The 20,084-nt window shown below is 43.0% G+C and overlaps 7 protein-coding genes across 7 annotated transcripts; 2 read left to right on the forward strand and 5 right to left on the reverse strand.

Moving 5' to 3' along the window:
- Positions 1-784: 784 nt before the first annotated feature.
- Positions 785-2,036, reverse strand: BKA55DRAFT_680056 (uncharacterized protein). Its single transcript, XM_046198200.1, has 4 exons — positions 1,840-2,036; positions 1,471-1,767; positions 966-1,422; positions 785-908 (listed from the first exon to the last, which is right to left on the reverse strand). The coding sequence occupies exons 1-4, from the start codon at positions 1,927-1,929 to the stop codon at positions 829-831; spliced, it is 924 nt and encodes a 307-aa protein (XP_046044044.1). The 5' UTR covers positions 1,930-2,036; the 3' UTR covers positions 785-828.
- A 379-nt stretch (positions 2,037-2,415) lies between these two features.
- Positions 2,416-6,148, reverse strand: BKA55DRAFT_710945 (putative beta-galactosidase A; the record flags this gene model as incomplete). The annotated part of the gene is made up of 12 exons (XM_046200795.1): positions 2,416-2,468; positions 2,528-3,186; positions 3,304-3,724; positions 3,782-4,454; positions 4,558-4,638; positions 4,696-4,791; positions 4,869-4,884; positions 4,933-5,080; positions 5,111-5,210; positions 5,330-5,576; positions 5,631-5,707; positions 5,807-6,148. 12 exons carry the CDS (start codon positions 6,146-6,148, stop codon positions 2,416-2,418), a joined length of 2,913 nt encoding a protein of 970 aa, XP_046044045.1.
- A 3,958-nt stretch (positions 6,149-10,106) lies between these two features.
- BKA55DRAFT_667361 (uncharacterized protein) lies at positions 10,107-11,719 on the reverse strand (the record flags this gene model as incomplete). The annotated part of the gene is made up of 3 exons (XM_046197828.1): positions 10,107-11,017; positions 11,152-11,572; positions 11,627-11,719. The coding sequence occupies 3 exons, from the start codon at positions 11,717-11,719 to the stop codon at positions 10,119-10,121; spliced, it is 1,413 nt and encodes a 470-aa protein (XP_046044046.1). The 3' UTR covers positions 10,107-10,118.
- A 1,053-nt stretch (positions 11,720-12,772) lies between these two features.
- BKA55DRAFT_581053 (uncharacterized protein) lies at positions 12,773-14,254 on the forward strand. The gene has a single exon (XM_046194016.1). The coding sequence runs from the start codon at positions 12,819-12,821 to the stop codon at positions 14,157-14,159; it is 1,341 nt and encodes a 446-aa protein (XP_046044047.1). The 5' UTR covers positions 12,773-12,818; the 3' UTR covers positions 14,160-14,254.
- A 2-nt stretch (positions 14,255-14,256) lies between these two features.
- On the reverse strand, positions 14,257-15,413 carry BKA55DRAFT_653506 (uncharacterized protein). Its single transcript, XM_046197371.1, has one exon. The coding sequence runs from the start codon at positions 15,295-15,297 to the stop codon at positions 14,470-14,472; it is 828 nt and encodes a 275-aa protein (XP_046044048.1). The 5' UTR covers positions 15,298-15,413; the 3' UTR covers positions 14,257-14,469.
- A 649-nt stretch (positions 15,414-16,062) lies between these two features.
- On the reverse strand, positions 16,063-18,480 carry BKA55DRAFT_581055 (uncharacterized protein). The gene has a single exon (XM_046194017.1). It carries the CDS (start codon positions 18,469-18,471, stop codon positions 16,339-16,341), a length of 2,133 nt encoding a protein of 710 aa, XP_046044049.1. The 5' UTR covers positions 18,472-18,480; the 3' UTR covers positions 16,063-16,338.
- A 61-nt stretch (positions 18,481-18,541) lies between these two features.
- BKA55DRAFT_581056 (uncharacterized protein) lies at positions 18,542-19,505 on the forward strand. The gene is made up of 2 exons (XM_046194018.1): positions 18,542-19,382; positions 19,466-19,505. Exon 1 carries the CDS (start codon positions 18,941-18,943, stop codon positions 19,175-19,177), a length of 237 nt encoding a protein of 78 aa, XP_046044050.1. The 5' UTR covers positions 18,542-18,940; the 3' UTR covers positions 19,178-19,382; positions 19,466-19,505.
- The last annotated feature ends 579 nt before the right edge of the window (positions 19,506-20,084 follow it).

A 20,084-nucleotide genomic window follows, 5' to 3' on the forward strand; every position in this document is an offset into this window, starting at 1 on the left:
CATCGCATCTATGTTCGTTGTCTATCTCTGTCTATCTGATGCAGCCTTGCCTCCTAGATGAAAGGAGAGGTTGGCATGTACTTCCTCTGTCCCTTGAAGCATCTCTTTTACGGTATGTCGTCTATTTCACGCAACGGAAGAGGAAATTCTCTACTATTTCCTTTGTCTGCCTGCACGGGAACTCATCTGTCGACGCTGGTCTGATTGTTATAGAGGGAATTGTTACATGCACAGGCCTCTGTGCATCTAAGATCTTTATATAAGCTTATAATATATATTGCCTGGTATATATGCCTTAGGATCCTTAGGTCTCCTAGCCGGCTATCTTGGCATTATATTAATATCTTATCCTAGTGGTAAAACTATTCAAGATATCCCAAATTAAGCTACCCCTTGCAGCCAAGTCATTCCGTGTATGCCTTTTCTTTGGCAATGCTCCCTCCACGCACCCTTTGCTAGACCACGTTTCTGATAGTAGACCAATTTGTCCATGGGTGCCTGGGCGCTCAAGTTGGGTGCAGCCAAGAGAGGCACCACGCACGGAGAGAATAATCCCACTCAACGTCAAACTCATTTCCAATGGACGTCGTTGGCTTACGCTCATAGGTACCCTATAAAGAGATTGCCCTGTGGCCCAAAATGGCGTAGGACACTTTTCTACTAACTCAATGGCTCTCAAAATAGCAAACAAATATTGCCAAACTTAATATCTAATACATAGCTAGAAAGAAAATACATTGACAGACGTAGCCATCTACTAATATTAAACCGAAGGAGATATGATGTTCACTTTCCGCAATCTCATTATGAGCTATGTAGTCCAGAACACTAGGACAGAACAAGTTCGGATCGTTGGGAGATAGTATCGTTAGTGATGGTGTACGTAGCATATTGCGGAACTGGTGTCACTAAGCGAAAGCAGTTAGTTATGCATCTAGAAGGTCAAAGGAGAGGCAGCGACATACAGTCATCGCCAGTAGGATCCCGCGATTTGCCGTATCGAATAGCCCCGCTCTCCGGTCCAGCGTGGATGTCAGTGTAAACCTGCTCCCATTTGACCGGCGTCACAGCAAGGTTATAGTCAACTGGGCCTTCGTTATTTCTCAGCGTCACAGTCCCGTTGAGAAAGTAGAACTCGTTCTGCCACATTTGCTGCATGCCATCTGGAAGACTATCCTTCTTGTCAGGGCGGTCGATACAGCCCATCCAAGTACATTGGTCACAACCCGCCCAGGTGCAGTCGGCGGATTTTCGTTCATCATCCATACGATGGCCGCCTCCGGATGCAACGTGGAACAGTTTGCCTTCCAGCCCTATCCATGTTGGGGGCCGGATCTCGCCAACTGAGTTGAACCAAGCTACTTCCCAGCGGACTTTGAAATAGCCCAAACCTGACAGTGTGACGTTGGAACCCGTCCACATCTAGCAACCCGATTAGTTTCATAGCAGCTGTGAGACTGCGTGACTGACCATAATATAGTCACCGCCGATGGAACCGTGAAATGGAGCGATCCAGTTGCCAGTCACTTTGAAGTCGGCGGGTTTATTGTCGTTGCGATCAGCCAACGGGCCTGGGACCTTGCTCACTGCAGGCAAATCATCGGCAGTATCCACGTTGCTTCCATACGCCGGCTGGACGATTGGGGTGGAGGTAGTATCAGGCTTCGCGGACAAGGTCGAGGGAGAAGGGGCAGGCAAGCCTGAAACAGTAGTAGTAATAGACGAAACAGGAATAGTGGTAGAAACCACAGCCGTGAATGATGTAGTCTGCGACGATGGCCAAGAATTAGTGGCCACACCATAATTGAATAGGTTGGAAGTGTGCTTGAAGTACTGTACCAGGACTTCGGATGCCCTGCTAATCTGGGGCCGGCAAGGACCGGCATGGACGATGGTGGCGAGACCGGTAAGTAGAATGAAGGGGTGCATGTCTGATAAGGTCAAAATGAAGATAAAAGCGGCGAATTGTAATGAATGACAATTAAGAGGAATAAAATAAAAAGGCAGACAAAACGGTCAAAGGAGTGAAGTGAGGTAGGTGAATGAATGTAGAGAAGGAAAAGAAAGTTGGGAGCATGTCTTGTCTATTTAAGCGTTCGGGTACCGGACATGGACGCAGTAATAGTCTATCCACCCCCTGCGAAGGTGTGATAGTCGAAATTTAAGGAGGCGGTTTCAAAACATTTTGCCCCACGATGATAACTCTTGGGACTGCGCGCTGATTGGTGGGGCTGTTAGAGGACCAGAATTCCAGGGTATCTCGCGATTGTTCCAAGATTCATATCACCAGGTAATTACTTGTATCAATCTGAAAAGAATATCAAGACATTTTTCACTCCTGATGCCATTAGACCTAGACCGTTTAAAAATATGCTAGAGTAACAAATAGAAATTTGCGTTATACTAGTTCTAAAACTAATAGGCATTTTTTCTCTTACTCCATCCTGGTTGAGAATGGGCTCGACCCTCTTCATTGCAGAACGAACTGGCATTTTGTATTCCAATGTGAGACCATTCAATTTCACACCGTCTGGCTCTTGACACCAGATGAGAATTCCCAACCAGTTCTCGCCCTGATGATTCAAAACACCTTCAGGTACATGAAAAGACTTCTGGGGGCCCACTTCATTGATGTAACGACCAAAGTTGTACCCGTTGACAAACAACTGCGCACGATAAGCTGGCGTAGGAACTGTCTCGTTGGCGAATGAAAAAAAGAGTGGCACATCCCACCCTTGGGGGAGTTTCAGATCGAAGGATGCGGTGAAATATACAAGGCCCGGTCCAGAAAGGCCCTTTGTAATTGGATTCCGTTTACTCCATGAACGCTCCTTAGTCGGTGGTCCGGGCTGGTGAAAGCCATTTCTCTCAACGAAGCTACCACCCTCGTTTAATGGCCCGCGGACACGATCCTGGTAGTCTTCTCCGCCCAGATTCCCGGTAATTCTCCAGCTTATTGCTTCTTGTTCCCGTTGCTGAAGGATGTAGTTCAAAATGCCTCGTGGATGCTTCATTTCGTCGTCCCCGACCCAGGGGTTAAGCTCATATCCTTGGTTGTCTTGAAGAATAGTGAGGGTGTATCTGCGGCCTTGATCCAACCGGGGGAATTCGTACGTCGTGTTGGCGTCAGGCCTTGTAGCGTTGACCTTAGATGATCCCAAGTAAGTGCCATTCAGCCACACGGAGCTGGAAAAAGCCCACCCTCACTGATTCCAAATTTCCAATCCTGTTTCGTTGCCCGAGGAAACAAAATGTCCCCGATAAATTAGAAGGCCCGCATGAAAGCCGTAATCCCCGGCATACAGAGAACTTGGCGTTGAGAGAGCGCGATAGTCATTGTGCGAGTCTCGCAAATCCGCCTCGGGCCACCTAGCGTCGTCATACTCGGGTTTCACCTCTGGTAGGCTGTCAATGAATTTCCAGCTGCTAGTGGAAAAGTCGGGAAGACTGATACGCGGCGCCTCGAACGAGACATTCGTTGACCAAACGCCCTTGATGGGTTCCGAGTACTTGAACTCGCTGTTGTTGATGAATAGATCCTTGACTTGAGCGGGCACGGCGAATACTTCTACAGTGGTCATCTGGTTGAAGTCTGCCGAGATGTCGAGTCTGTTACCCTGCACGCGTACACTCCAAACCAAGTATGGCCCCTTGATGATGATCTTTTGTTTCGGGCCAGAGTTTTGCGAGTCAACGACCCAGTAGTCGTAGGTAGAATCCTTCCCTAACGCGACAGTGTGAATGGACCATAAACAGACTGCATCGTAGCTCTATGACTTACCAAGCAGAACCAGCCGTGTGCTTCCAACGTCAACAATTGAACGGTCTTTTGCTGCATCCCAAGCGACGACAAGAGAACCACCTTGCCTCTTGGTTTTGATGGATGACCCAGCGCCTTCACGATGCTCATAGATTTTTGCGTTGCGCGGGATGTCAATGGCGCACTCGTGACGCTCGTCGGCTCGGCCATACAAGACGAGGACTTGCCAGCCACCCGTTTCCGTGATGGCAAGGATCTCGGCACTTGAGTATCGAAGATTGGTGTTACCGCTCAGCTGCAGGTCGGTGGTGAGAATATTGGAATCCCGACCATTCAAGGTCAGCTTCTCAACTAGCTGCGGAATCGTTATGTTACCTGTCCTTGTGGGAAGGGTGATTTCATACTCTGTCTTCTTCCGCTGAGAATAGTCGGTATGACGCAACACCCAGAATCCAGTCTCATTGGCAGAGAGCGGCGTGACGGTCAGGTCGGCAGTGGCCGTCAGCGCTGTTGTTGCTCTTCGCGGCACAGCTTCCCTGTAGGCCGGGATAGAGGAGAAGAAGTACCCCAAAAGCTTGGCGTCGCCGCACTTTTTGCGAGTGATTGTGAGGTCTTCAGCGATAGTTGCACCGTAATCATAAGAAGTGTAGCCCCACGGGTAACCCAAGTTCCCCCAGTTGGTGCCACCAAAGGCCTGTAAAGAATGAGTGTCACAAGCTACCCTAGATGCCGCAGCCACTCAGCATGTATATATTGAGGATGTTGATTCCGTAAGCGATTTTGTTCTTGTTAAAAACTCTCGTGAACTCCTGGTTGAGAAGTTCTGCACACTTTTCGTATCCATTCCCGCCCCAAATATCGTAGGAGCCACCTTGGAACTAGAAGAAACCAGTTCATATGTTTCAAGACATACGTAGAAAGAGCGCTTGACCTACCTCGAGGATAGAAAATGGTGTGTTTGGGCTTTGCTGGAGGTGAAGATCTGCCCAGTTGGTCGGTAATTTACCAGCGGGCCAGTCCTCCGGTCGCGCCTGATGGGCAGTGTCAGCTTCTGTTGCAAGCAAAGTTCATGCAGTTCATGCGCTAGAACCAGCTGGGGCTCTCTTACGGAATTGAAACCTAGACTGAGGTCCTAGTAAGCCACTGGCCAAGAGTGAGGGAGCATGACCTACGGGTATGCATCGTAGCCATAAATGTCCACCTCGCTAGGACCAGTCCCTGGAGCATTATGGCCGCTCGGATGGGCATCATTACTAATGATTGGCACTAATATGCCGTTATCGCGAGCTTGGTTGATGACGTATTGCATGTAATTTCCGTCTGGAAAGAGTTGTTTGTTCCGCAGCAGACTGTACTCGTTCTCAGGTTGAAAGAGGATGATGGGGCCTCCATTGGTGATTTGTGCTTGAGCTATGGTCTTGACCATGTTTCTCATGTAACTTGATGGGAACTCATGTCAGAAGAGGTGCCGAGGCGAAGGGAATAAAGGTAACAAGAAAGGATAAAAGCTTGTACTTTATGTCGCTTCAAGATATTTCGGATTATTAGCGCGGAAAGGGCGTTCGACACGTTGCATCCAGCCGGAAAACCGCCTCCAGACACCTCAGTATTGATGTATGGGCCTGGGCGGGCGATGAGGTAGATTCCAGTCTGCTTCGCTGCGTCAAAGAAAGGGTTTAGGTCAAAGATACCGTCCGCTATGTAATGTCCCCGTTTTGCCTCAAGAAGAGCCCAATCCCTGTAAAAGGAAACACAGTTGAAGCCCACTGCTTTGAGCTTTTGGAATAAATCCAACCACAGGGTTGGAATGGGCAACCTAGCCTGTGAATCAAGAGAGAAATTAATGGGGGAACGCAGCGGACTGCCTCACCTAAACGGGTGGATTTCGCCGCTGAATAGAACGACTCGCTCTCCATTGATGAAAAGAGACCTTTCGTCCCATGAGACCTTGTGGGTAGGTATCGTCAGCCAAGGTCGAATATTTATACTCTTTCCCTTTTCGATATAGAAAAACAACTGTAGAGCGCAGAAAAAGGGGGGACTTACAATCTTCTGTACTGCGGCTCTCTGTGTGAGATCTGGATGATGAGTGAAGGTTTGCCTCGCAAATTGAGGCTTACTGCCAACCCAATCAAGGCTGCCAGCCAAAGAACCGATAGGGCCATGATCGTCTTCACTCCAGGCTAGTGTGACCTTGAACAAACGCCGATTAAGCCAATTTGCAGTGTATGAGATCAGTTCTGGGAAAGGCGGCTTTGATAACTTGCTAGAAAAGAAGTCAAGAGTTCTAAAGACCGTCGCAAACTCCAAGTTCTGCTGTTCGTGGTCTGGATGTTGCCCGAGACTTAGCCCGAGAAGAGAGAATTCCCGCTTGGTCGAGTGTAACATCACATCCCACGAGCAGAAGGTTCATGTAGATCTTTCGTTGACGGCCCGGAGTCTTCTCGGCATCAGCCATCAACCCATGTCTCGGGTCGTTTAATCTATATATAGGACATGCAAATCGGGCTCCCCCCAGGCTTAAGTCCTAGGGGACTTGATGGAATTCGCGCAGGTACTTAATAAAGGTATGTTATTTTATTAAAATTTAAATATAATAATATATCTAGTAATATATATATAAAATAATAAAAAAGAAAGTAACTAATTAATGAATTATTATAAAGTTATTTTCTTTTTATTATTAGTTTAAAAATATATAAAAGAAAGTATTTAACTTAATATTAAGATAAAAATATAGCTTAAGCTTAAAGGCTACTTATAAAATATTACTATATTTTAATTACTTAGTCTAGAGCTTAAATTAATAAAAGGAGGGCCTAAACTAGATAGTATCTTTATTAATTCTATAATAGTTCTTTAAATAATTAATTATAATAAGTATAAATAGGGGCAAATTGTTTATTGTAGACTTTAGTTAATAATAATATAACTTAAAATAAATAGTATTTTAGTAGGCTTTATAATAATATCTTAAATAAAGTAAGTCTTATTTTTACTTATAGAAAGCTAGCTAAGTAAGAAGTTAAGTAAGTATTATTATAACTAAATAATAAAATAAGAATAAATATTATTATATTATATATAACCTAGACTTTATTACCTTATATAATATAAATTTAAAATATAATATATATAATTTTAAGAGACTATTTAATTTATTAAAATATTATTATATATCTTTTATTATTAAGTTTACTTATTATAATCCTAATAGTTATATTATATATACCTTATATTTTTAACTAATTATATATAATTATTATAAATTACTTAATTATATTTATAACTGCTAAGACAGGGTTATAATAGTAAATACTAAAGTTGTTAGTAATTTTTAAAATTATTAAATAACCCTAATAATTACTTTATAACTATATTTAATATATAAATTCTATTTATTAGCACTTTTAAAAATTCTAACTTATTAGCTATTAATATAACTTCTTTATATTAAGTAGGCCTAATATATATTAAATATATTATTAAAATATATAATACTTTAAAAATACTTAATATATACCTTATATAATTTATTAATAATATACCTAATATAGCTTATTTTAATATAATTAGACTTAATTAATATATATTAATAGCTTTTATTTAAATTAAATTATATAATATTTAGTATTATTTATATAATAATACTAATAACTTTAAACCATACCTCTACTTCTAGCTATAGCTAGTAGCCAGACTAATTTAAAGTTTTTAAAAATTATATAAAGTTTTAATAGAAATTAAAAAAAAGAAAAAGAAAATATATTCTTACCTTACCTAAATACCTATAAAGATAAGGTTAAAAATCATAAATATAAACTTAAAAACCTAGATATATAATATAATAATTTACTTAAAATTATTAAGCTTAACTTTAGAATTATATAAAGTAAAATTAAGGCCTTAAAGGAATAGGTAGCTAATTTAGCTAATATAACTAAAGCTCTTAATAAAGATATTAAAAAAGGTTATAAGATATATTAAAAATATATTTAATATATAATAATACTTATTATTATATATAATTATATTAATAACCCTTATAAAAAATAAAAAAGTATAATTTCTTATATTTATAATAATAATAAAAACTTTAAAGTAAAAATATAATATACTTATAATATAATAAAAAAGAAATAAATTATATAAATAAAGATTTAATAACTTAAATAAAAATAATTTATAGCTATATACCTTATTAAATATTATAACTAAGTATTTAAATTTAACTTAAATAAAAAAGTATATATAGCTTAGTATAACAGTTAGGTTTTCTAAACAGGTAAACTAGTCCATACTAGGTTTATATTTGCAGATTGTGTAAGGCATAATGCTAAGCGTTGCAAAGTGTTATATCTCTTAATAATTAAGTAATATATATTAGGCTTATTAATATAAAGATGCTTTATTAATAGCTAGTAAGCTAAGTTTTATAAAAGTGCTAATAAATGTGTTCTATATATAAAAGGTAGCCTAATAGCTTAGTAAGGAATAATAGTAATCTAAAGATTGGATCTCTAAGGATTGTTGGTGATTTATGGTGATCTAATAGAAGAGGATTGTTACTAGGAGAAGTGATCCTTCTGTAATAGGTGGAAATTGTGGGGGCCACGTGATATAGCTGCATGGGTCGTAACACTTAGGTATACTTAGAATTAAAACCTAAAATTAAAGATATTATAATTAATATTAGATTTAAAGTAATTAATTTAAATAACTATATTACTATTATAATTAAAATTAATATTTAATAATATAAATAAAAATATAAAAAATAAACTAAAAAATAAAGAAATGTATATAATTTAAATTTAAATAAATATAATAATAATACTAATTAAGGATAAAAATAATAAAATAATACTATTTATAAAATTAAAATAAAACGTATAGAGATTAAAATAATTAAATAAAATAATTTTAAACTTATTTATTAAAACTATAATAAAAAAGGATATAAAAAATTAAAATATAAAAACCTTATTAAAACTAATTAAAAATATAAATTAATAATAAAAAATAAGAAATAAATTAATAGTATTAAAAAGGAAAATAAACCCTAAATAGTAATTAAAATAATAAATATAACTAGATTAGGATATAACTTATCTAGCCTTAAAATATTTTATAATATATATAATTTATTTCTTAATAAAGAAGAAACTCTTAAGAAATATTACTTAAATTTAAAATTAAAATAATAGAGTTTATTTTATACTTTGGCAGTAGGGCAAAAAGGACCTGCCTATTAAAAAGAGGGATAATAACTCTTAAGGGAGGTAGGGAAGTAATTAGCCAGAAGTATATTAATATACAGGCAGTAGCTAAATTATTAAGAAGTAATAGTTAAGGAGAGTTAATATAAGTAAAAGAAAGGTATTATAAAATAGATAGTAAAATAGATTATAATATAAAAATATATTACTTTAATATCCCTTTAAATTATATTTAATAAACTTATAAGACCTTAAAAGAAAAGATATAGTTGCCTTAAATAAGTTAAGACTTAGATTTTACTTTAGGATTTTTATATAATAAAAAGCTAAATAAGAGGATTAACCTTACTACCTAGGCAAGGGAGATACTAAACCTGCTATTAGGTAAGGTATAAAAAAAGGTTATTTATAATAAAGTAATATTACTACTAGGCTTATATAAGCTTTAAATTATTATTAAAAGTAAAAAAGTAAAATTTAAGAAATATAAAATATAAGACTTAAAGTATTATATTTTACTAATTATATTATTTATAAATTTTAAATATAAATTTTATTAATAGATTAATATTAATAAGTTATTTAAAAGTTATATTAAATTTAATAAGCTTTAGTTAAAAGTTTATTTATCTTAATAACTTATAATATAAATATTTTCCATGCTAAGGTTAGTTTTTTCTTTTAATTTATTATATCTTATATATTAGACTTCTTTAACTTATCTAAAAAGCTATTGTATTATATTAAATTTCTTTATTTATTTTTAGTTATTTAAAAAGGACAAGCTAATTAGTAATAAAATAAGAGGCTTATAAATATTATTATTTAAAATCTTAACATTTCGAAGTAAGTACATTTCTAAAATAAGAATATAATATAAGAAATAGGGCTAGCAGTACATATAACCCTTAAGTAATTACTGCTTTAAACCTATGCCATCTCTCTGGCATTATAATAATATTAATAATTCCTATACTAAAGTCTCTATAAATAGACTAAATAAAGAACTATAAAATCTAAAAGTGATGTGATTTAATAGATATGTAGGCTAAACTGTTTAAGTTTGTAGAAGTTTAACTAGGGCTATGAACCTTTTAAAGTGAATCCAGTTTCTTCCACGTAAAAAGCGCTTAACTGTTCTAACCATCTAGCTTAAAACCTCCGGGTTGCAACCATTGAAACACACCATTAGGGTCATATGTTCTTGCAACATCCTTCAGTAACTGCTTGTTACTGTCTCCAAAGCTCGAAATAACGTCTTGCTCTACGTGAGCATAGTTCATATACCTGAAGCGCTTCAATTTGCCTGCTTGGTTGGCAAGGTTTTCGATAGCATTTCCCAAATCCTGTACCAAGCGATGGCTGATCGTGTCTTGTGCGTCATCATCCCAGGACAATGAGAACATGACGATAATCAGCTGATTGGTTGCCCCTCCAAGACCGTATGTGTTTTTGATAGTGCGGGATGACCTATTCCTCATCTGACTGGTGATGACGTTGATATCCAGGGTTGCAGTAATCACCGCAGCGTGGGGTTCAGTGACTTCAGCCCAGATGTCAAAAATCTCTCTGAGTAGCTCAGCATCATACTCAACAGTCAAGGTCCGGTATGTGTTACGTAGACCCCTCGAGTTGGTCACCACGGCCATTTCCGCTGCGAGATCGGTATAATTGGCCAAACGGAGCGTACTACCTGAACTTGAAAGAGCATAAACGCTGTCATAGAGGGGGGGATTCTCCACTGGCTCCGGATAACCGATGAACTCAACAGCTGTAATTGATCCATTGACTCTGGTGATATCCAAGATCATATGGCCTTTTTGATCATTCTGCAGCTTGTGGAAGAACTTATCATAGGCTGCAAAAACGTGATCGATCTGGTCGCCCGTTTGGAGAACATAACCACCCCACATTCCGTCATAAGGATGGAGTTCAAGTTTGAGGGCTGTGGCAATACCAAAGTTATGTGCACCGCCTCCAAGCAAAGCCTTGTACAAATCAGGGTGAGACGTTTGGTTGGCAGTGACAAGAGAGCCATCTGCAAGCACAATGTCCGTCGAGATGAGGTTGTCAACACCCCAGCCATACAGGGATGCGTAATATGATAAGCCACCTTGCCATGACATTCATTAGCGATTGAGGCATTTCTCATCTAGTCTCAGAAGAACTTACCACCAAACACAAAGCCAGGAACACCGACACCGGCATCCCTGCCTCCAACTGCGATGACTCCAAGTGGCTGAAGCTCCTGAAGCAATTCACCCCAGCGCCACCCTGGGCCCACAGTCACGGATTTCCTGTCGTCTGAGACTTTAAATTCTCTCATCTTGGCGAGATCGAACTGAAAGCCGCCGGTGATACTGGAGGCTCCAATGTTTGAAGAGTGGCCACCACCCTTGATAGAAAAGGGGCAATTTTCCTGTACCACCTGGGTTATAGCTGTCGAGACGTGCTCACTCGTGGTAGGCTGGAAAAAGCAAGATGGCGCAGCCTCACGTTGGAACAAGTTCCAGTAAGATTGCTGAGCGGTCTGGAAACCGAGTGAAGATGGGAATAGAATTTCAGAAGGATACAATTTGCTGATTGACTCGCACTAGCCTCAGATTAGATATTTTCCCAGAGAAAATTGGTCGGGATGTAGACATACAACTGTTAAGCAGTTCTTGGTGCTTGGCGGGTCAGTAGCTAAGCCTCCGCTCATCAGAATGGCAAATAGTACTAGTCGTTGGTGGGGAGACATTTCGCCTTTGTGTTGAATAGGCTGAGCGCTGTGTTCAATTGTAAAGATGGATCAAGAAACAATAGGCAAGATCAGTTGAAGTCGAGTCAGAGTCAAAGCTTAATTATCCTATTCAAGATTGGGATTGATAGAAGTTCCATGAGGCTCAAGATGATGCCCTTTATCTAGTTGTAAGATAAATCACATGTCTCACATGGCATTCGCCATTCTCTAGATGTTATGGCGTCCGAAGCATCCGCAGAGCCACAATTCAGAACTCATACAGTCCTATCACAGTATATCTCGGTGTCCGCAAAAGTACACAATATGGAGGAGTCCAGAACTTTGATTGAACGCCTGGTAAAGCAAAGATGGAGGGCAAGCTGGGTGAGCCGTAGCTTGGCGGATGCTACCCGCGGACTCCGGTCCAGGCCAGTTGTCTCTCCTCCGCATGATGCTCACAATCCGTGTGATCGGCGAATTTCGACGCTTTGACCTTCAACATCGGGCCGTCGGGTCGGGCCTCTCTCCGTGATCCGCTGGAGTCAATCTTCTCGGCATCCAAGGGGAAAATAACACGGCTGGCGGGACCCGCGGCTGCTGTGCACCGCTACGTCGAGAACAATATCAACAGGGCCCAGGGGCAGGCGTTGAGACTATCGGGTTGAGAAAACCCTGACGACAACTATTTAGCTTGGAGTTCTCATTGCGTGGGACCGTCGTAAGGATTCAGAAGGGAGGGAAGTTGCTGAGATCGATCGCCAGCTTTCCTGGGAGGTGGATACTGCTCGTTTAACTTGTATGACTTTTGAAATGAAAGCACTTTATCCTGTCTTTGAGATAATGAACGAATCAGGCACGCGCGACATTCTGATTCAATTGGAGGACAGTGCTGTGAAGGTCTTATCAAAAGTACTTGGTCAATGCGGTGATGCTTGCGGGAATTGAAGTAGCTCAGATATGGGCTGAGTCCAAACGCTAAACCACTTTTGCAATGAGGTTACCCCTCCAACAACACAACTCCACCATGATGACTAAATGAGTTAGGCCTACTCGGTAATGTTTTGACTGCATCAATCATCCATCCATCTTCACTTCAATCAACATGCGCAATTAAGAAATGACCAGCCTCAGCGTCCAAAACACTCGCGCCCATAAGCACGACTTTGTATGGTCCTGGCTAAATTCAGTAAAAACAGAATCTCTCCCGACCGAACGGCCGATACATCAGCGAAAGCGACGCAAAATAACAAACGCCAAGTCAGACCGCGACAATCAATTTCATCGCATCCCAACGCCTTCAGCCTCGTCTCACGAGAGCCGTTCTATCAGCGAGTTAAATGTTCAGGACCTCCATTCAATGCCAAGGAAACGCAGAAGATCGACCTACAATGTAGATCCCGTTCGCTCAGATGGAGAAGATGGCGCTGTTGAGGACACCCCCAGAGCATCTTCAAGAGGCCTGAGACAATGGGCTCCGAATCTGGACCATGAGTCTTCGACCTCGTACGCTTCCTCTGCAGTCTCTGGCACGTCATCACCCACCAAACAGCTGCGCTATGCCGCGACGCAAAAGACCGGCTTTGACGACTTCAAATTCGATGATTTCATGGATCAATTACCCCCTTCACTCCAAGATCTGCATCAGCAGCTCGTCACGATTGGATATGGATTTGCGCTTATTCCTCAAACGCTGAAACCTGAGCTGCAGAATCTGCGTAATATACCTGACTTTGCGTTTTATGATCCTGGCAAGCATGCAAACAATTGGCGAATTCCTACCCCATCGTTTATCCGCCAGGTTTTGCAGAGCGCTACCAAATGCGAATTTGGCCGTCACAGCGAAGCGTCCTGGAACATGGAGGTTCATCGATGCGTTCTCGACTTTGCTTTTCGAGAAGCGAACGATTTTTGCATTGGTGATTTCAGATACTGCACCACCGCGCACATCATTCCCGAGTACAAACCCTTCGGCACATCATCCAAATGCATCGACTTTTGCATCTGCATTGAGACTCCAAAAGGAAGTCTTGAACGGCAGAAGATTGATGAAGCGATCAAGACGCGGCCAGGCCTGTCAGTCAACCACACAGACTGGGGCGATCTCTGCAAGAACCCTATCGCCCTGTCAATCGAGACTAAGCGTCAGGTCAGCTGGGAGAAGGCACTTCTTCAGATCGGCACGTGGCACGCCGCGCAGTGGCGGTCGCTAAGGGGGGATGTCGAGGTGATTGAGTTTCTCGCGGGGATTATCGTGCAAGACCACGACTGGTTCTTCGTGGCGTCGACGTTGCAGGATGGAAAGTCAACGACGTATCATCGGTTGCCTCTTGGAAGCACATATAATGCATTTGACTTATATAAGTTGCTCATGTCATTGCAATGCTTGGGATTGTGGATCAAGGAGAAATACTGGCCTGCTTTTCGGAGGGATGTTCTTAAGATATTTGATGCTGAGTAACGAGATTAATGAGCGTTGTTGCATTTAGAATTATACCAGGCGTTGGTGGGTAAAGGGAAAATAACATAGATTATTTGAATTGAGTAGTGAAGCCATTATGACTTGCCAATGTCCATTCAACAATAGTGACTCTGTGAATGAAGCGCTCTTTTCTTTCCCACAATAACATCTGATGCTCTGTCTATCCATCCCCGGCCCAGGCCTTGGCCAAATGGATACTGACCAAGAGGACATTATATATCTTTGCCATTAAATATGCCGGTTGGGATACAACAATGTCTCCAAGGATATAAAACAGTCTCCCTCAGTGTTAGATTACATTTTCCTCATCAAACTCCCGCTCAGCGCGTGCAGTCGGGGCTAATTCGTCCAAGTGCAACTCAGAGGCACGCATGTCAATCTTCTTGATAACCGCGCCCAGCACAACCTTGAGCAGCTCATCGTCCGACATGGATGTGCCATGTCCACTCCAAGTCACCGTATCGACAATGTCTCGCGTCCCAGCCTCTTTGTGCAGCTCATCATCGAGGTGCTGTAGTGTCTTTTGTCGCTCAAGATGCGGCCCGCCCAGGCGGAACAGTTGAACGCCAGCCTGATGAATCGGTGCCTTGGCCTCATCAAGAGTCCTGGCAGCTTGGATCAGGGGCGTTTTGATGTCATCGTCGAATTGGCCGGCTGTGAGCACGACAATGTTGAGAGCAGCCTTCTCCTCTCCGGCCGTGAACTTATCGCAGTACCACTTGAGCAGGCCGCCGAGCCTGGCGCCCATGTTGCACTTGCCAGCCGGCTTGACGCTGTCGAAGATGCTGCCGACCTGCTTTCCCTTGCTCGTCAAGAGCATGTTGCCGACAAACCCGCCGATGTGCGTGTAGCCTGACTTGCGGATGGACTGCACTCCGGGCAATTTGGCCAAGACGCCGCCTGGTCGGTGGTTGACAAAGTACAGATCGACTCCGTCTGGATCATGCTTGGCGCAGATGGGTGCAATGCGCTCTATCAGTGTCTTGATCTCGGACCAGTAGGGCTGCATAGCCTCTGAGTCGTCGACGAGAAACATTGTGTCAAAACATCGCAGCTGCAGGAGTGTCTTCTCGAACTCGGTGTCATCCATGGCTGTTTGAGACTCGGGGGCTGACATGGTGGTTGCTGCTCGTCGTTTTTGGGACTGATTGCAAAGCTTAACCGTAATAAGAAAGAATCTTAATAGTAAATTAATAATGAATTAATAGAGAATCTTGGAAAAGACTATAAAATATTATTAAGGCGGTGAAGACATAAATGACGTTAAAAGTGGAGAATAGACAGGGAAGTGCGGGACTAGAACCTTTACTGTATAATAACAGGGTAGAGAAACCTCTTAAGATATAACTCTTCCAAGAGGAATTAGAGGCTGGAGTCCAGTCTTTTCCTACACGGCCACTGTGCTTTATTCTCAAATTAATTATATAACAACTGAATATATAACACATCCGGTTAATAGGCAAACGTAATAACTTACAAACCCAACAAACCCAAAAAAAAAAAAAAAAAAAAAAAAAAAGGAAAATGCACAGTGCCTAAGAACATTTTCAGAAAGCAAAGAATATACAAAAACACGGCCCAGTCCCTCTCACTATCTGCAAAGGGTGCAAAGTGACGACCGGCTGCGTGGAACGGCGATCTGCTCAATGCGCCAGTAGGAATCCACCAGATACAAGGCAAGGATGCGCTAGGCGATAGTAAGCCAATACCAAGCCGTTCCAAGATTGGGCTGGCAATAGAGTCCCAGAGCCATTTAAGAGAAGCCTTGTCTTGTAGACGGCCAAGCGGTACAATCATGTCTTCAAAACTTACTCTGAGATTCATGACGCGGACATTGTCCAGCTGAATGATATCGGTGTCGATGCGACTTCGATATTCACTCTGATTGAGCATAATAAAAGGCCCATCAGCAGCGGCATCGAGGATGTTCTGATTACCCGGCGGCTTCAGAAAATTCTCAAACACAGGTTTCTTTCGCATAAAACTCTTGACTTACGTGGTGATGTCCGGGCGAGTTAATTTGGCGTTCATCTCGCAGCAGAGATAAAGGGTCCGCCGTCCAGCCTGCACGCCAGTGCTACAGCTCCCTCAGTTAGGCTGTTCAGCATGTCTTGGACTTGTTGAGCACCAGACATGTTTCTAAAGACGTCTGGCGTGGTCAAGGCCCTGAGAATGGCTGCGGTACCGGTGGGTCTGGTGCTGCGGGAGGCTCTTGAATGTTGACGATCGGCGCTGGAAAACTGGTTGGGGCCAAACCCGGCGGATTGTTCTCTGGTGTGACTGTTTGAACGGGTGCGATCTCGGGAGCGTTCTCTGGCAATGGATGCTCATCCCATTGCCAGAACTGAGTGCCGTCAATCTCCTCGGCAACATTACAATGGCCTAGTTTCGCCTCGGCAAATACTCCCCTCGTTGGAATCGTGATAAGTCTTTGTTCAGCTTGCAATTGAGGTTGGAACAATTGCTTGATGGCAATCTTGTTGCGATCCGAGGCCTCGGATCGGATCCTTGGGAAAGCAATCTTATTTCCAAATAGTTCGAGCGGTGTTGGACTTGCATGATCCAAAAGGTTCCCTCCTGGCGGCACTTCGAGTGGCAAGCCCTCAAATTCGGCGGCATACGTTTGTGGTTGGATTGAAAGGTCGAGGACCCGATTGTAGTATTCCTGCTCCACTGAGAGGTGATCTTTGAGCGTTTCTGTCAAGTTGTATTCCTCTGGCGAAAGTGACTGCTCAGGTGACTTGTCAGGCGGTGGTGGAGGCGGGACATCTGGGGGACGTATGATATCGACACTCTGTTCGTCTAGCTTCTTCTCCATCTTCCAAGTCCCTTGTGTGGGACCGAAGAGAGTTATGGGTACGCCGCCTTCAACAATACCCACAATCTCGAGAAAGTTCCAAGAAGCCAACCGATCCCCGTCGGCAACGGCGAAATTGAACTGATGAAGGTCTCCCCATTTCCGCCCAGATCCAGGAACAAAGGGTTGGGACCGTATTCTTAGATGGGACCGTCTTCTTAGATGGGACTCCTTCTTCCCAAATCTCAAACCCATGTTGGTATCATTGATGTTTGTGAGGAAAGGTCCAACACCTTCGGGATTGACTGTCCAGGATAGCTGCTCTAGACGACCATCAAAATACTTGATCTTGAGGAAGATCGTATTTTGGCTCTCACTATCCTCTGCGATTCCCACATGGACACTGAAGGAGCTAAAACGAAGCTCGCCAGCCCACTGTGGTGGTGGAGGCCGATTGATCCAGGCCTGCCGAGAATGAACTTGTAGGCGGACCAACGCATCGAAAGCCGCTGGGTTCAATGTTGTGTCAAGGAGTGCAGGCTGTAGGATGTGCCGCTTCGCTATGAGAAAGCTGTTGTTGGTGAAGGACCACAAAGGAGGCCTTGGCCCTTCCGGAGGTTCTCGGGGTATAGGTTCCTGCTTCTTCCTCCATGAGAACTTGTCTCTGTCAATAAGTAGTCCCTCACACACTCCGTTGAATTTGATGGTGACGAGAAAATGGCGAAGTATCTCGTAGTACAGAATAGTCATGGTGTGGCCTCGGTTGTTGTTTGCGAACGAGCGAGTCTCGACAGCTTGCTTTTCCTGCTGGTCTGTATTGACAACAACGGTACTCGTCAGCGCGCGGAGAGCGTTGCTCGCTTGGTGGACTTTGTCCACGACCTTCTGCATCGTTGAGACTGAGATGTCTCGAGTTCCGCTGGAGGTAGTGTACGCTCCTCCGAGAGAAGCCATGTCTCCTCCAGAAGCTCCCATCGCACCCATTGAGGCAGAAGCTCCACCACCGCCCGAGATGCCTCCCACGACAGAGCCACCTCGTTGCCATTCATCGATAGCTCCACTGAGCAGTTCAGTGATGGTGCGATCTCTCGCCTGGTCATGCACTAGACCTTCATCCAACTTTGTAGCCTTACCACGTGTCCCACTGTCATTCCTTCGCCAGTCCAAAACTGCGAGGCTAACGGATTCGCCTGGCGCTAGTGGAAGACTGTACAGTATCTGGCCAAGCGAGTGCCCGATTGGCACCACTTCAACCATGTACTCAACAATCAGCGCTATTGGATACTCTGCTGACACCGGCTCAAGCCCGCTGGAGCCAATGATACGCTGAATTTGTCGGAGGGGAAGTGTTTCGATGGCAATCAAATTTGACGGTATCAGAGTCTCACAGCCGTCAGCACCAATGAGGGTCTGAGGAGTGGCCGCGAAAGAACCCGGCGATATCTGCCAATCCCACAAGGAGGGGTACTGTAATGATGGAAGCGACAGCGTCATTCGTGGAACGCCTTCGTTTGTGGAGAGTTCTAGTCTAAAAACAATGGTGTTTGTGTCGACTGTCGCACCCGGGAGAACATCGACCTTGTGCTCGTGCAGGACGTTATGGTAGATGCTGAACTGTACTTCAAGTCTGTCAAAGAGTTCACGCTCTGAATCGCTAGGCTCCTCAGGCAGTTCGGGTACTGTCAGACGGTCTAGATCAAATGACGCGAAGCCAACATGATCGGTAGCAAGCAAGCCGAGTGATATAATTTTAGTGAAGCTGATCGGAGGTCTTGGAATGTCCATCATCCTAGCCTTCTGGGCGATGGCTGCCGCTAAATCTTCACGAACGCCGGAGGGAGGCTCTATCTCTGGCGACAGGAGTTCCATGGTTGCAAGTTGCTCTCCGATGGCGGAGGCCAAATCGTCGAACTTCTTTTGGCCGCCATTGCTTCGAATCCAGTAGAAGTCTATCTCAGAATCGATGATTGAGAGGATGACCTCCAATAAGGCGGGATGGGCGCTTCGTTTAATCTCGTCTAGACTTTGGCTGCTCTGCAAGATGTCGCTATGGTCGCTGAACGCTCTCGGGCTGAAGATTGAAAGCTCTGCATACAGTGGTATCTTTCTCAACGGCATGCCATCTTTCTCCTCGACGACGAAAACTTGCAAGCGCTTTTGGTGGAAGTCTAACAGCTTCAATGCCTTCGTGGCGATCTGAATATCTGCTGGAGCCATCTCGGGCATTTGTTACGAACCCATGGACAGATGTGGGCACGGGAAAACATGTAGAAGCTTACCAGGCCACTAATTTGCGTCAGGCGTGGCATTTTATTGTAGCAGCTGTTTCTGACCCACAGCAGGGGCGTTCACATGGCTTGAGCCTGAAGGAGATGCCGGACTCCATGACGTTCGTATATTCAACTCTGCCAAAGGTTAATGGTTACAAGGTTTGTTCTGCCAAATTAGAGCGGCTGGAGCAAGGGCAATTTAAAGCAGTGCCACACACATGGAATAATTAAATGGTTACATCGCCAACACCTCTCGGCTGGTGATTGATGTAAAACCTATTCGACAGTGAACAACCAAAACGCTAGAATGCTTGGTTTGACTTCGATTGCCTAGCTTCGTCAGTCTTGGCTCAATTTCGCCTAGCGCCAGAGTCGGAAAGCCAATGGCGGGCCAAGGGAAACCACTCTACGATAGTAAGGGGCGAGAATTAGCGATTGAGCTGGCGACTGCAGAAAGTTACTGTTAAATGTGGCGGCCTAAGGATGTTGGTTAGTCACCAATGAAGCTAAGCCAGATTGGGGAGGCATAACAGGGGATCATCACCTTAGTAAGATACCAAGAACATAACATACATCATCATCAATACACATCTACATTTGACAGGTACTTCTTCTATGCCCCTTTCTTCTCCAAGACGTCTCGTTAGTGGTATAGAAGATAAGCATTCAGAATTTATTACGGCTTGGCTTGCCGTAGACTCCTATATGCGCTTGTAAGCATCCCTGTAATCGCTATGATAGCGATTATAGCCCAATCTTTGCTCCGTGTAGTGGTTAGATTTTACTTACTTAACCCTAATAAAAAAGATAAATAACCCTTTTGTTTCTTAGCATTGC

Source organism: Fusarium redolens (genome assembly GCF_020744475.1).
Source record: "Fusarium redolens strain MPI-CAGE-AT-0023 chromosome Unknown BKA55scaffold_19, whole genome shotgun sequence".
In the NCBI taxonomy this organism is placed as follows: Eukaryota; Fungi; Ascomycota; class Sordariomycetes; order Hypocreales; family Nectriaceae; genus Fusarium; species Fusarium redolens.

Coding starts and splice junctions, on each gene's coding strand:
- BKA55DRAFT_680056 (XM_046198200.1), bottom strand. CDS start 1,929: ATGCACCCCTTCATTCTACTTACCGGTCTCGCCACCATCGTCCATGCC. Junction 1,768..1,839: donor GCAGGGCATCCGAAGTCCTG/GTACAGTACTTC, acceptor CCATCGTCGCAG/ACTACATCATTCACGGCTGT. Junction 1,423..1,470: donor TCGGCGGTGACTATATTATG/GTCAGTCACGCA, acceptor TCGGGTTGCTAG/ATGTGGACGGGTTCCAACGT.
- BKA55DRAFT_581053 (XM_046194016.1), top strand. CDS start 12,819: ATGACCAGCCTCAGCGTCCAAAACACTCGCGCCCATAAGCACGACTTT.
- BKA55DRAFT_653506 (XM_046197371.1), bottom strand. CDS start 15,297: ATGTCAGCCCCCGAGTCTCAAACAGCCATGGATGACACCGAGTTCGAG.
- BKA55DRAFT_581055 (XM_046194017.1), bottom strand. CDS start 18,471: ATGACGCTGTCGCTTCCATCATTACAGTACCCCTCCTTGTGGGATTGG.
- BKA55DRAFT_581056 (XM_046194018.1), top strand. CDS start 18,941: ATGATTGAGAGGATGACCTCCAATAAGGCGGGATGGGCGCTTCGTTTA.